Consider the following 14,114-nt stretch of genomic DNA (forward strand, 5'->3'; position numbering starts at 1 on the left):
GAAGGGGTTGATACCTCTTCCCCGGGGTCGCCTGAAGAGTGGACGACCATGGATGAATTAATTGTTTCCGTTAAGGAAACACTACATTTGGAGGATGAGCCCTGTCCTCCGGGCGTTGTGTCCTTATTTGGGACGCACAGGACCCGCAAGTCGGCGCAGGTTTTTCCCTGCCCCGCTGAGTTTCATTACACTGTTAATGAAATGTGGCGCACGTTAAAACGTCCATTCCTGGTGCCTAGTCGGTTCAAGTTGCTTTATCCTTTTGCACCGGCTACGGAATCACGATGGTGTGGCCTCCACAGGTGGATCACACTGTGGCCGTGTTAAACAAGGCTACCTTGGTTCCTTCGGAGGATACCCCGGTTTTCTGGGATCCCACGGACCGGCGGTTGGAGTCTCTAGCCCGCCATTCCTATACGGTGGCGGGCTCGTTGATCAGATCCGTTTTTGCGTCCGTTTTGGTGGCTCAGGCGGTGGTTGATTGGACGAAGGTGCTTAGGAGCAACCTTGTGTCTGATGATGTTCCGCCTGCCCGGCTGGAAATGGTGGATCAAATCCACCAGGGAATCGTGTATCTGTGTGATGCGGCCTTGAATGAGGCCCCTTTAGTAGCACGCCTCTCTAGTGTCCCGGTACTTAACCGGCGACTGATATGGCTGATACGGCTGACCAGTCCTCGCAGAAAACAGTTGCTGATTTTCCCTATGCTGGCTCTCGCCTTTTTGGCGAGGCGTTGGATACCCTGGTAAAAGGCGTCACGGGGGGCAAGAGCACTTTGCTGCCCCAGAACCCAAAGAACAAGTCCTTTCGAGGCAAGCGGGGTTCTGCGCCTATATCCACTCAGGGGTCCTTTCGTGCCTTTCGGAACCAATCCAAGGGCAAGCCCTTCAAGGCCCAGGGCAGTCAGAAGAAGCCCTGGGCGGGTAAGCAGAAGTCAGGCAATGCCGGCTCGGCGGGTCAGTCCGCCTCTGCCTGAAGGGGCGCCCTCACCCGTTTCAGGGGTGGGGGGACGTTTGCGCGGTTTCCTCCAACCTTGGCTGCTCCGGATATCGGACAGGTGGGTTCTGGAAATCGTTCGATCGGGATACAAGATTGAATTCCTTTCCCGGCCGGCGGACAGATTCTTTCCCTCAAATCTTCATTTGCCTCTGGGGCGTCTGCAGGACCTGCACCAAGCGGTACAGGACCTTCTTGCTCAGGGGGTGATTGTCCCGATGCCTCATCGGGACAGGTTTCGGGGGTTTTATTCGAATCTGTTCAATGTGCCCAGAAAGGAGGGCAAAGTGCGTCCTATTCTGGACCTGCGTGTTCGGAAGTGTTCGGAAGTTCCGTATGGAGTGTCTCCGTTCGGTGGTGGCCTCCTTGAGTCCAGGAGAATTCCTGGCCTCGATAGATCTAAAAGTTGCGTACCTGCACATCCCCATTTTCGAGGGTCATCAGCGGTACCTTCGTTTTGCTATCGCAGAGGATCACTACCAGTTTGTGGCGTTACCTTTCGGTCTCGCTTCGGCACCAAGGGTTTTTACCAAAGTGTTGGCGCCGGTTCTGGGCCTGCTGAGGGCTCAGGGCATTGCGGTCTTGGGTTACCTGGACGATCTACTTCTGAGATCACGTGCCAGGCAGGACCTAGTGCGCGATCTGTCCACCACGGTACAGACGCTCCAGGAGTTCGGGTGAACCATCAACGTTCAGAAATCGACGTTGTCTCCATCGCTTCGTCTTCCCTACCTGGGAATGATTCTGGACTCTGCTCGGGCAAAGGTGTTCTTGCCGGAGGACAAGCTCCGGACTTTGCGGGACGAGATCAGGTCCCTCAGGGACAGCCCGTCCTCGTCGCTCAGGGCCTGGGGTTGATGGTTTCGGCCTTCGAGGCGATACCCTTTGTCCCACCTGTCCAGGATCTCCGCTTGGAGAGCCCGTGTGTGAATCTGAGCAGACTACCTCAGTCCCTGGATCTGAGTGTCTCCTTGAGTTGTCAGACCAGATTGGCTCTTCTGTGGTCGCTCCAGTCCCCGTCTGTGGCGGAAGGCAAGTCCTTCCGTCCGTTGGTGTGGACGGTGATTACCACGGATGCCAGCCTGTCGGGCTGGGGTGGAGTCCTGGGCAACCTGTCTGCCCAGGGCACTTGGTCGGAGGAGGAGTCCTCCCTCCCGATAAATGTGCTGGAATTGCGAGCGATAAAACTCTGTCTCTTGCAGTGGTCGGACCGTCTTTGGGGCTGTCCTGTCCGAGTACAGAAGGACAATGCTACCGCGGGGGCTTACATCAACCACCAAGTGGGCACCAGGAGTGTTCGAGCGGTCCGGGAGGTGACTGACATTCTATCTTGGGCCGAGACTCATGTCCCGGCGATTTCGGCAGTCCACATTCCGGGTGTGGAGAATTGGCAGGCCGACTATCTGAGCCGCCAGACCCTGGACCAGGGGGAATGGTCCCTACACCCGGAGGTCTTCCAAATGCTGTGTGCGAAGTGGGGATCCCGGACGTGGATCTGTTCGCATCTCGGCTAAACCGAAAGGTGGAAAGGTTCGTGGCAAGAACGCGCGATCCGCTAGCGGACGCCTCGGATGCGTTAGTGGCCCCTTGGCATCAGTATTGTCTGATGTATGCCTTTCCTCCGATTCAGTTGCTATCCAGGTTCTTCCACAGGTTAGCCTCGGAACCGCACCTGGTGATTCTGGTGGCGCCGGACTGGCCACACCGATCCTGGTACGCCGACGTTGTTCACCTGGCAGTGGCGCCTCCGTGGCGGCTGCCAATGCGGGAAGATCTCCTGTCTCAAGGGCCGATCTTCCATCCTGCTTTACAGTCGCTGGCTTTACAGTCGCTGGCTTTAACGGCCTGGCTGTTGAGACCCAGGTCCTGAGGGACAGGGGTCTCTCCTCTGAGGTCATTCCTACCCTTGTCAGGGCTAGAAAAACCTCCTCTGGTAAAATATATTACCGTACCTGGAAGGCTTGTTTCGCCTGGTGTGAGTCCAGGGGGTTCTCCCCTCGCTCGTACTCGGTGTCGAGAGTGTTGGCCTTCCTCCAGTCTGGGGTGGACCAGCGCCAGGTGTCCGCACTGGCTATTCAAGGGCCAGGTGTCCGCACTGGCTATTCTTTTCCAACGCCCTGTGGCGTCCCATTCTCTGGTTTGCACCTTCAATCAAGGTGTGCGACATTTGGCTCCTCCCAGGAAGGAGCCTTTACCTCCATGGGACTTGAACTTGGTTCTTTCCGTGTTACAGCGTGCTCCCTTTGAAAACATTCGGGATATATATCGTTGCCTCTGCTGTCTAAGAAGGTTGCCTTTTTGGTGGCGATCACTTCGGCTCGCAGGGTGTCGGAACTGGCAGCGTCATCTTGCCGTTCTCCGTACTTGATTCACCGGGATAAGGTGGTTTTGCGTCCGCATCCCTCCTTTCTTCCTAAGGTGGTCTCTGAGTTCCACGTTAACGAGGACATTGTCCTACCTTCGCTTTGTACGAAGCCTAAGCATCCTAAGGAGGTTGCTCTGCATTCCTTGGATGTTGTCAGGGCGATCAGGGTTTACCTGTCGTCTACGGAATCTTTTCGGAAGACGGATTCCCTCTTGTCCTTCCTGAGGGACCTCGGAAGGGCATGGCTGCATCCGCAGCGACTATTGCCAAATGGATCAGACAGACCATTGAACAGGCTTATGCTTTGAAGGAACGGGTTCCACCCTTCCCTGTTGACCACTTAAGCCCCGGAGGATTTTCCTGCTAAACGACCAGGGGGTATTTTGCGATTCGGCACTGCGTGACTTTAACGGACAATTGCACGGTCGTGCGACGCTGTACCTAAACGAATTTGACGTCCTTTTTTTCCCACAAACAGAGCTTTCTTTTGGTGGTATTTGATCACCTGTGCGATTTTTACTTTTTGCGCTATAAACCAAAAAAGAGCGTAAATTTTGCAAAAATAACAATATTTTTCACATTTTTTTTATATGAAATTCCCCCCCAAAAAAAAGTAAAAATCAAAATTTTTTAACATTTTCAGCCAATTTGTTTTATCCTACCTATGTTTGGTAAAAAAAAATCGCAAAAAGCGTATTTTTATTGGTTTGCGCAAAAGTTATCGCGTTTACTAACAAAGGGAAAGATTTTTGTCATTTTTGTTGTTTTTTTTTTTTAACGCGTAATGGCGGCGATCTGCGATTTTTTTTTTTTTTTTTTTTTTTTTTTTTTTTTTTTTTTTTGCGGTACTGCGACATTGCGGCGGACAGATCGGACCCTTGACTGAAATTTTTGACACTTTTGGGGTTACCAGTGACATTTCTACAGTAATCCGTGCTATATATATGTACTGTTACTGTAAAAATACACTGGTAGTGAAGGGGTTAACTTTATTTGGGAGGGAGGGGCTGTGTGTGTCCCTAGGGGCGTGCTTTCTACTGTGATTGGCTGTGGCTTGAGGTGAAAGGACACTGATCAACAGATCTACATAGTAGATCCGTCTGATCAGTGTTTTTACACCGAGGAGAATGACAGGCAGCTTGTTTACACAAGCCGCCTGACTTTCTCCCTCTCCCCCGACGATCGCCGAGTGACCGGCGGACATCGGGTCCGCCAGTCACACGCGCGGGGGGGTTCGTGACCGCGCGGGAGCGCGCCTCCGGCGGTGCGCGCTCGCTCCCCAGACCCTCCCAGGCTAGTGACGTTAATTAACGTCACTCTGCCTGGCAGGGGCTGACCGCCGCAGTAAATTTACTTGTGGCGGTCGGCAAGCGGTTAAGGCGCACTCTACCAGATCTGTGAGTGCGTCCTGGGCCTATTGGCATCGGGCCTCGGTGGCCCAGGTGTGCAAGGCTGTGACTTGGTCGTCGGTGCACACTTTTTCCAAATTCTACAAGATGTTCTGGCATCAGCTGATGCCTCCTTTGGCCGCAAGGTTCTCAGTGCGGCAGTGTCATGAAGGACCCTTGTTTTTTTATGGGTCCCTGGCTGTTGGTATTTGCTTTCCTGGGCTGTTGCTCCTGTTGAGCATTGTTTTTTCTGTTGCCCAGAGGTTCTCTTACTGTGCATGTAAGGTTCCTTTCTCTGATGTGGGTACTGCGTTGCCTTTTTCTACGGTTGCATCTCCCACCCCTCATGTCTATACTGCTTTGGGACATCCCCAACAGTGATGAGTTGGAGGAGGCGGCGACTGTCGGAGGACGTAAGAAAAAACTGAATTTTTGTAAAATCTTACCTGTAAAATTCCTTTCTCTGAGTCCTCCGACAGTCGCCGCCCCGCCCCTCTTTTGGGGTTCTTATTACCTACTGCTATGCTACCAAACTGAGTTGGGAGTGGTCACTGCAGGGGGGGTATTGACCAGATGGGACAGCCCCCATGGGTGTGTATATGCAAATGCCTTTGTTCTTTTGACTAAGTCTTTATGCCTAGCAACTCCTGCGGAGTGGAAGTCAATACCCAACAGTGATGACTTAGAGGAGGCGGCGGCTTTCGGAGGTTTCGGAGAAATGAATTTTACAGGTAAGATTTTACAAAAATTCCGTTTTTTATATCTTCACGGGGTGGGGGGGGGGGGGGGTTCCAAGCAACCTTGGTCGGGTAAGCCTAGAGCTAGCTCGGACCAGCAGACAAGACTCCTTCAGCATGAAGGTCTGCCCTCACCCATTATTGGGGTGGGAGGATATCTTCGCTGGTTTCCGGCCCTGGGGACTTCTTTGTCCTTTTTTCAGGTTTTTTTGGTCCTGAGCCTCCTTGTGCGGATTTAATTCCTACAAAGGTTCAGGTGATGTCTGAACTGCATAAGGTCCCCCCAACCCTGTTCAGGGAATTGATTTACTTAGGTTTGATTCTTTTTCTGACCAGGGTGGTCCTTCCTCTGCAAAAACTCCTGGGACCACAGGCTGTGACTCACTGGCTGCTGTCACACAGATGGTCCTCTCTCCCATTTGCATACAGTTTGAGTCTCATGGTATCCACCTTCAAGACAGTTCTGCTTGCACAGCCTTATATGCAGGTTCGGCTCCACAGAAGGATACCGAAGTTTGTGACGAGGTCACGGAATCCTCTGATAGACGCCTCAGGCATCTGAGGGCCATGGTAAGGCCAGTATCATCCTTGGCTAAGTTCCTGCGAGGAATCAAGAGCGAGGATCTTCCAATCCTCCTGGTGACTGTAAATGTTTCTTGGGGGCTTCCTCTCAGAGAAGACCAGTTGTCTCAAGGGCTGATCTACCATCCTGCTTTAGTCGCTGGTTTTAATGGCTTAGCTATTGAAAGCCGGGTACTGAGGGATAGAGGTCTGTCTGGATCAGTGATCCCTTCTATGGTGAAGATGAGGAAGTCGTCTTCTAGCAAGATATACAGTATCTCACAAAAGTGAGTACACCCCTCACATGTTTGTAAATATTTTATTATATATTTTCATGTGACACTGAAGAAATGACACTTAGCTACAATGTAAAGTAGTGAGTGTACAGCTTGTATAACAGTGTAAATTTGCTGTCCCCTCAAAGTAACTCAACAAACAGCCATGTATATCTAAACCACTGGCAACAAAAGTGAATACACCCCAAGTCTTAATTGGGCCCAAAGTGTCAATATTTTGTGTGGCCACCATTTTTTTTCCAGCACTGCCTTAACCTTCTTGGGCTTGGAGTTCACCAGAGCTTCACAGGTTGCCACTGGAGTCCTCTTCCACTCCTCCATGATGACTTCATGGAGCTGGTGGATGTTAGAGACCTTGCGCTCCTCCACCTTCCGTTTGAGACTGCCCCTTGGATGCTCAATAGGGTTTAGGTCTGGAGACTCCCTTTGAATCTTTCTCCCTCTCCCGTACTACAGGTACAAATAACTTACACATATGTGATATCTCTGTGATCGTCAGGAGCAGGAGAATGTATTTTGGGTTGTTCCTTGGTGGTACGCTAGGGTAGTAACAAGAAATATACAGCTAAATTTAAAAAACATTTTTTATACTATTTTGGCCCAGTTTTTTCCTTTTGATAATATCAAAAAATCAGGAGCTATCCATAACCATTTACTACCAAATGAAAGCCTAATTTGTCCTAAACAAAAGAAGGTATAGTCCAACTGGGTGTGACGATATGTACACTTTAAATACTTGCAAACGTATTGCTTATATCATTTTTTTATACTTTGCCCTATCCTACATAATTTTATCTGTTGCACCAATTGCATGTTATAATAAAGCTGCTTGATTAGATGTTGGTTGTACTGTAAGCATGACTACCTTTTATGAATCCTGCAAGTTTTCCATGTATTCCCATATGGAATATCCCTTACAAATATAAGTATATGTGATGTTATTACCTTTGAATGAAGTCCTGCATTTGCACAGCTGTGATAATGTATACATTTTTTTTTTGTTCTGGTTTTTGAAAACTCAATAAAATTATTAAACTTAATTTTGCGCAGAGAAGGGAGAGTACACCCCTCACATTTTTGTAATTTTATTATCTTTTCATGTGACAACATTGAAGAAATTATACTTTTCTACAATGTAAAGTAGTGAGAGTACAGCTTGTATAACAGTGTAAATGTACTTTCCCCTCAAAATAACTCCACACACAGCCATTAATGTCTAAACCGCTGGCAAGAAAAGGGAGTACACCCCTAAGTGAAAATGTCCAAATTGGGCCCAATTAGCCATTTTCTCTCCCTGATGTCATGTGACTCGTTAGTGTTACAAGGTCTCAGATGTGAATGGGACCAGGTGTGTTAAATTTGGTGTTTCACTCATACTGGTCACTGGAAGTTCAACATGGCACCTCATGGCAAAGAACTCGGTGGCCAAGACCATACAGCGGTTTAACAGGACAGGTTCCTCTCAGAACAGGCCTCGCCATTGTCGACCAAAGAAGCTAAGTGCATTTGTGGAGCTTAATATCCAGAGGTTGTCTTTGGGAAATAGGCATATGAGTGCTGCCAGCATTGCTGCAGAGGTTGAAGGGGTGGGGGGGTCAGCCTGTCAGTGCTCAGACCATACACTGCATCAAACAGAAGGAAGCCTCTTCTAAAGCTGATGCTCAAGAAAGCCCGCAAACAGTTTACTGAAGACAAATAGACTAAGGACATGGATTACTGGAACCATGTCCTGTGGCCTAATGAGACCAAGATTAAAACTCATTTGGGGCATTCTCAAATGGAAGGTGGAGGAGCGCAAGGTCTCTAACATCCACCAGCTCTGTGATGTCGTCATGGAGGAGTGGAAAAGGACTTCAGTCAACCCCAAGAGGGGTTAAGGCAGTGCTGGGAAATAATGGTGGCCATACAAAACATTGACACTTTGGGCCAAATTTGGACATTTTCACTGAGGGGTGTACTCACTTTTGTTGGCAGCAGTTTAGACAATGGCTGTTTTGAGTTATTTTGAGGGGACAGCAAATTTACACTTGTAAACAAAATATTTACAAAACATGAGGGGTGTACTCACTTTTATCATGTTACAACCAAAAACCTAAATTTATTTTATGTGATGGACCAATGCAAAGTGACACATATTTGTGAAGTTAATAAAAAATTATGGTTTTAAATTTTGTTTTTACAAATATCTTAAAAGTGTGGCCTGCATTTGTATTCAGCCCCCCTGAGACAATACTTTGTAGAATCACCATTCGCTACAATTACAGCTGCAAGTTTTTTTGGGTATGTGTCTGCTAGCTTTGCACATCTAGAGATTTGATATTTTTGCCCATTTTTCTTTGCAAAATAGCTCAAGCTCTGTCAGTTAGGATGGAGAGCATCTGTGAACAGCAATTTTACGTTTTGCCACAGATTTTCAATTGGTTTTAGGTCTAGACTTTGACTGGGCTATTCCAACAGTGGCCACTACTCCTACCCCATTAATAATAATAATAAAAAAAGCATAAAACTCCTACAGATGCCACTTTTTGATCAATGAAAGGCATAAACCTCCAAATCAAGACTTAACATTTCCTTTTTGTTTTCAAGCCCTGGACCCCTAAGCCTACCAAGCCTATCTAAAAGCCCTTCTCACAATGAAGGGAAATCCCCACTCTTTAGAGTGGGTTCAGTTCTATTGGCATTCGTGACCATCTGGATCCAGGATGTCCTGGACCTGTGGGTCCAATGTGTCATATCGGGGGGGGGGGGGGGGAATAGAATTTCTATCTCTGACCCTTTTTCATTTCTACCCTACGACCTACTAGCATCCACTCCAAGCTAGGCAGATCTACTGGCCATCCTACGCCAACTTCAGTCACAAGGTGGTTATACCAGAGAAAAGGTTTTTCCGCCCCATTTTGATCCTAAAACCTCCAAACAGATTTCTGTGTGTATAACAATTCTAGATGAAATCGGCAAGATCTGTCATTTGTTTCTCTGACAAGTGAATTTCTTGCATCAGTAAATGGGTAAGATGGCTATCTACATATGCCCATCTTTCCTCCACGTGAATGCTTTCTGCTTTTATCTTTGGAAGACCAACACTGTCAATTTCTTACACTGTCAATTTCTTGCACTGCCATTAGAGCTTACCTCTGCACCCTGAACATTCACAAAATTGCTTGCCCTGTTGCTTGCACTTCTACTGACCTAATGCATTCACTAGCATACTTGGACAACCTAAATTACTCCTCCACCACAACATTGTCTACCAACGTCCAAAGGACTGTTCAGTTCTTTTAAACCAAGAGCAAAGAGTCTCGTCGTAAACGTGGCCCTTTCTTCTCGACTCATAAGCGGCCTTTTCGTCCCTCGGGATCTCAGGACAAGGGATCAAAATCCGCCCGAACCACGCAGGAGGTTTCAAGAAGCCCTGGCCTGGTAAGCCGAGAGTGGGTTCCTCTGGACCTGCAGACAAGCCCACTTCTGCCTGAAGGGGCACCCTCACCCGTATCTGGTGTGGGGGGGATGTCTTCGCTTTTTCCCGGATCCGTGGACTTCCTTGAATCAAGAGAATGGGGTCCATGAGATGATTCGGTCCGGTTACAAGATCAAGTTTTGGTCCTCTCCTCCGGCAAGGTTCTTCTCTTCCAACCTGCGTTTGTCTCCAGATCGCCTGCAAGGTCTTTTTGGGGTGGTACAAGATCTGCTCTCACAAGGGGTTATTGTACAGGTTCCAGAATCAGAACGCTTTCAGGGGTTTTATTCAAACCTATTTACTGTTCCCAGGAAGGAAGGCAAGGTCCGTCCAACCCTGGACCACAAGGCCTTGAACCACTTTGTGCGGGTTCAAAAATTTTGGATGGAGTCCATTCGCACAGTAGCGGTGTCCCTTCATCAAGGGGATTTTCTGGCCTCCATTGATATCAAGAACACTTATCTTCATATACCAATATGTGTCAGGCATCAGCGTTTTCTTCGCTTTGCCGTGGGCGAGGAGCACTATCAATTTGTGGCGTTACCCTGTGGTCTCACCTCGGTTCCTCGGGTGTTTACAAAAGTTTTGGCCCTGGTGTTAGCATTGCTACGGCAGAAGGGAATTGCAGTACTGGGGAACCTGGACGACCTCCTTCTGCGAGCAGATTCTCTGCATGCCTTAAAAGTCAATCTGGACATTTCTGTGCGAACCTTGCAAGCATTTGAATGGAAACTGAATTTCCAAAAATCTGCTCTGGTGCCATCCACAAAACTGGACTACCTGGGCCTGACCCTGGACTTGGCCTCAGCCTGGGTGTTTCTTCTGGAGGTGAAATTCCAGAAGTTGCAGGATGTAATTCAGCTCCTGTTGTCCAACCAGAGGTGATCTTTCAGGGCTTGCATGCAAGTGCTGGGCCTGATGGTCTCCACCTTTTTGAGGCGCTTGCATTTGCTCAGTTCCATACCAGATCTCTGCAAAGAGAGATTCTTGTCAAATGGAACAAGATTTCAGTCTCTAGACAATCTGATCCTGTTGAGCCAGGGTACGAGGGGGTCCCTGATCTGGTGGCTCCATTCTCCGGCTCTTCGACAGGGAAAATCCTTTCTCCCCCTGTCTTGGACGGTGGTCAACACGGATGCCAGCCTGTCCGGATGGGGAGGCGTCTTGGGCACGGATTGTGCTCAGGGGGTTTGGACTTTGGAGGAGTCCAGTCTGCCAGTCAATATCCTGGAAATTCGGGCGATCAGGCTTTGCCTGTCCCAATGGACGGATCGCCTGCAGCGGCGCCCAGTAAGGATTTAATCAGACAATGCCACGGCCGTGGCATATGTCAGTCATCAAGAGGGCACCAAAAGTGTCCCAGCGGCCCTGGAAGTAGCCGGCATTCTAGGGTGGGCAGAATGCTTTGCTCCAGCCTTCTCTGCTGTGCATATTCCAGGGATGGAAAATTGGCAGGCAGACTACCTCAGTAGGCAGGCGTTGGATAAGGGAGAATGTTTCAACTGTGTCTCCAGTGGGGGACTCCTGATGTCGACCTATTGGTCTCTCTTCTCAAAAGGAAGGTACAGAGGTTTGTAGCAAAGTCTTGGAATCCTCTGGCCGACGCCACAGACTATCTTGTGGCCCATTGCGGCCAGTATCGTCTGTTATATGCTTTTCGTCCGATAAAACTTCTGCCCAGACTCCTCTGAAGAATAGAGGCAGAAGGGATTCCGGTCATCCTAGTGGCCCCAGACTGGCCTCAACGGTCTTGGTAGGCAGATCTAGTATGGCTGGTTGCCGATGCCCCTTGGAGACTCTCTCTCTCAGAGAAGATCTTTCAGCTCAAAGGCCAATCTTCTATCCTGCTTTACAGTCGCTGGCTTTAACGACTTGCCTATTGAAAGCCAGGTGCTGAATGAAAGAGGGGTGTCTGAATTGGTGATTCATACGCTGTTAGGATGATGCGCCTGCCCCGGAAGTGACTAGCAGGGCCGGTACAGGGCATTCTGGGACACCGAAGTGGACGCTCCGGCTTCAGCTGCCCACACCTGAGATGGCAGCGCTTGACAAGACATTTTCAAGGTAAGTATTCTAAAAGGTAAGTGAAACGGGACAGTGCAGAGGCTATCGTTGCTGAAATGCACTAGCTCTGACTGTCCCGGGGGTATTTTTAGCTAAAAATGTTTTTCAGGGTGGAACTCCGCTTTTAAAGAAGACATTGTTGAAATGCGTGGATTTCTCCAGCTTGATACCTGGAATGTGCTGTTGATGGTGCAATGCTTGCGTTTAGCTAGGAGATACCACTGTATAAACGATCTGTAAAAATCGCTGTTCACTGCGTAAATGTATCATATGCAAAAAAGATATGAAGCCCAGAGCTTTACTGTATACTACATATGAATTTTAAAATATTTTTAAAGATTCTTAATAAAAATAATATTTTTAACATAATATTTTGTCTATACTTGAGTTGCATATACAATCTCCATAATAAAAGGATTTCTTTGTTCTGCATAAAGGGATGATGGCAACTACACTCTGTCACGGTAACATTTTTTCAAAGCGGTTTTCTTCAGGTTCTACTTACTCAAATGTCCTCCTTTTGTGACCGATTCACTTTAATTTTATTCTTGTTTTTTTTTTTTTATCTACCCATAGTATCCACACTTCTTAAAGAGAAATGCAAATCGCCTGCAGATCATGTTGCAGAGACGTAAGAGGTACAAGAATCGAACAATACTCGGTTATAAGAGCCTGGCTGTTGGAGTAATAAATATGGCAGAGGTGAGACAAAGACATTGTTAAAAAAAAAAAAAAAATGCTTTGTGCACATTAAAAATAAATAAGGAAGTTAGTAAAATGTACATATGCCTATTTTTTCTATTATTAGTTATTTTAATCTATCATCCATTAAAGGCCACAGAATTCTTAAAAATCTAGGTTTTACTGCTCCTGCAGGATGATTGAAAACTGACAAGTAAAAACTTTAGGTCCATAGGCCAGTTCTGGGTAACCCCTCCCATGATTTACATACTATAGTTTTTTGCTGGTGTGTCCTAGGATGTCTTTAGCCTGCTGTATCAACTACTTTTGAAATGGTCTTTTAGCAACCTTTTTTTTATTTTACAATGGACAGCTGCTGGCGGAATCCCTTCCATTCCCTGCAGCTGCCCTGCACTTTAAATTCCAAACATCTTCTGTTGGATCTGCGGGGACAAGCCTGCGAGTGGATGTCTCACTGAAACGCGACGACCTGGAATGCCCGGAGTTGCAGCGTACCCCTCCGCTGGCAGCACCCCAAACTTCTCTGCCCAGGACAGGATAATATTCACCTCTTTCTTGGCTGATCGACTCTTTGTGCCTCTCTGATGGATGACCTAAGCCACAGCCATGGCATTGTCAGATTGCACCCTGACAGGGTGACCCCAAAGTCTGGGCATCCAGAATTTCAGAGCCCGACTGACTGCACTAATTTCCAAAATGTTGATGGGGAGACGACTCTCTACCCAAGACTATTTCCCCTGGACAGTAGCGTCCTCCTGAACCGCTCCCTAGCCGGAGAGACTGGAATCTGTAGTCACTACCTTCCAGGTCACTGGAAGAAAGGATTTCCCCCTTCTCCAGATTTCTGGTCAACAGCCACCATTTAAGACTCTGTCATACTCTTGGTAGCAGAGATATGGACCAGCCCAAGGACTGAATTTTTCCATTCCACGCAGAAAGAATGTTGTTCTACAAGGTTTTGGCATGGAATTAAGCACGGGGAACTGCCTTGAATGTGGAGACCATCTTCCCCAATAACATCATGCAAAGATGTATAGACAGATATATCAGCCTTACTATAGACCGAACCTGACCCTTCAGGCCTGAGACCCCTCTTGTTGGCAAGAATATGTTTGCCTGCACCGTGTTGACAAGAAGCCCCAAGTATTCCAGGCACTGGACTGGCTGTAATGCTGACTTTGATAAGTTCAGTATCCAACCCAGACTTTCCAAAAAATTTACTGCCTGAAGGATATTTTGGCTTAGAGCTGATGCCGATCGATCTATTAGTAATAGATTGTTCGGATATCCCTCAGGACCTTAGAACAGCCATTACTGGAACTAGGATCTTTGTGAACACTCTTGGAGCTGTGGCCAACCAGAAGGGCAGGGCAACAAACTGGAAATAATGGTTCCCAATCACAAACCGAAGGAACCTTTTGATGGGTCTGAAATATAGGCGCATGAAGATATGCATCCTTGATGTCTATGGATGCTAGAAATTCCTCTCCTTGCAGGGAGGCTATGACTGAACCAATTGATTCCATGCGGAATGAATGAACGTTCAGA

The 14,114-nt window shown here is 47.9% G+C and overlaps 1 protein-coding gene across 1 annotated transcript in view; it reads left to right on the forward strand.

The window, feature by feature from the left end:
- Positions 1-14,114, forward strand: part of PACS1 (phosphofurin acidic cluster sorting protein 1) — a 550,726-nt gene that overhangs the window by 71,782 nt on the left and 464,830 nt on the right. Inside the window, exon 4 of the mRNA XM_082271176.1 lies at positions 12,441-12,566. Within this exon, the coding sequence (XP_082127302.1) occupies positions 12,441-12,566 (126 nt within the window). The remainder of the gene's footprint in view (positions 1-12,440; positions 12,567-14,114) is intronic.

Source organism: Pelophylax lessonae, assembly GCF_965119305.1.
Source record: "Pelophylax lessonae genome assembly, chromosome: 10".
In the NCBI taxonomy this organism is placed as follows: Eukaryota; Metazoa; Chordata; class Amphibia; order Anura; family Ranidae; genus Pelophylax; species Pelophylax lessonae.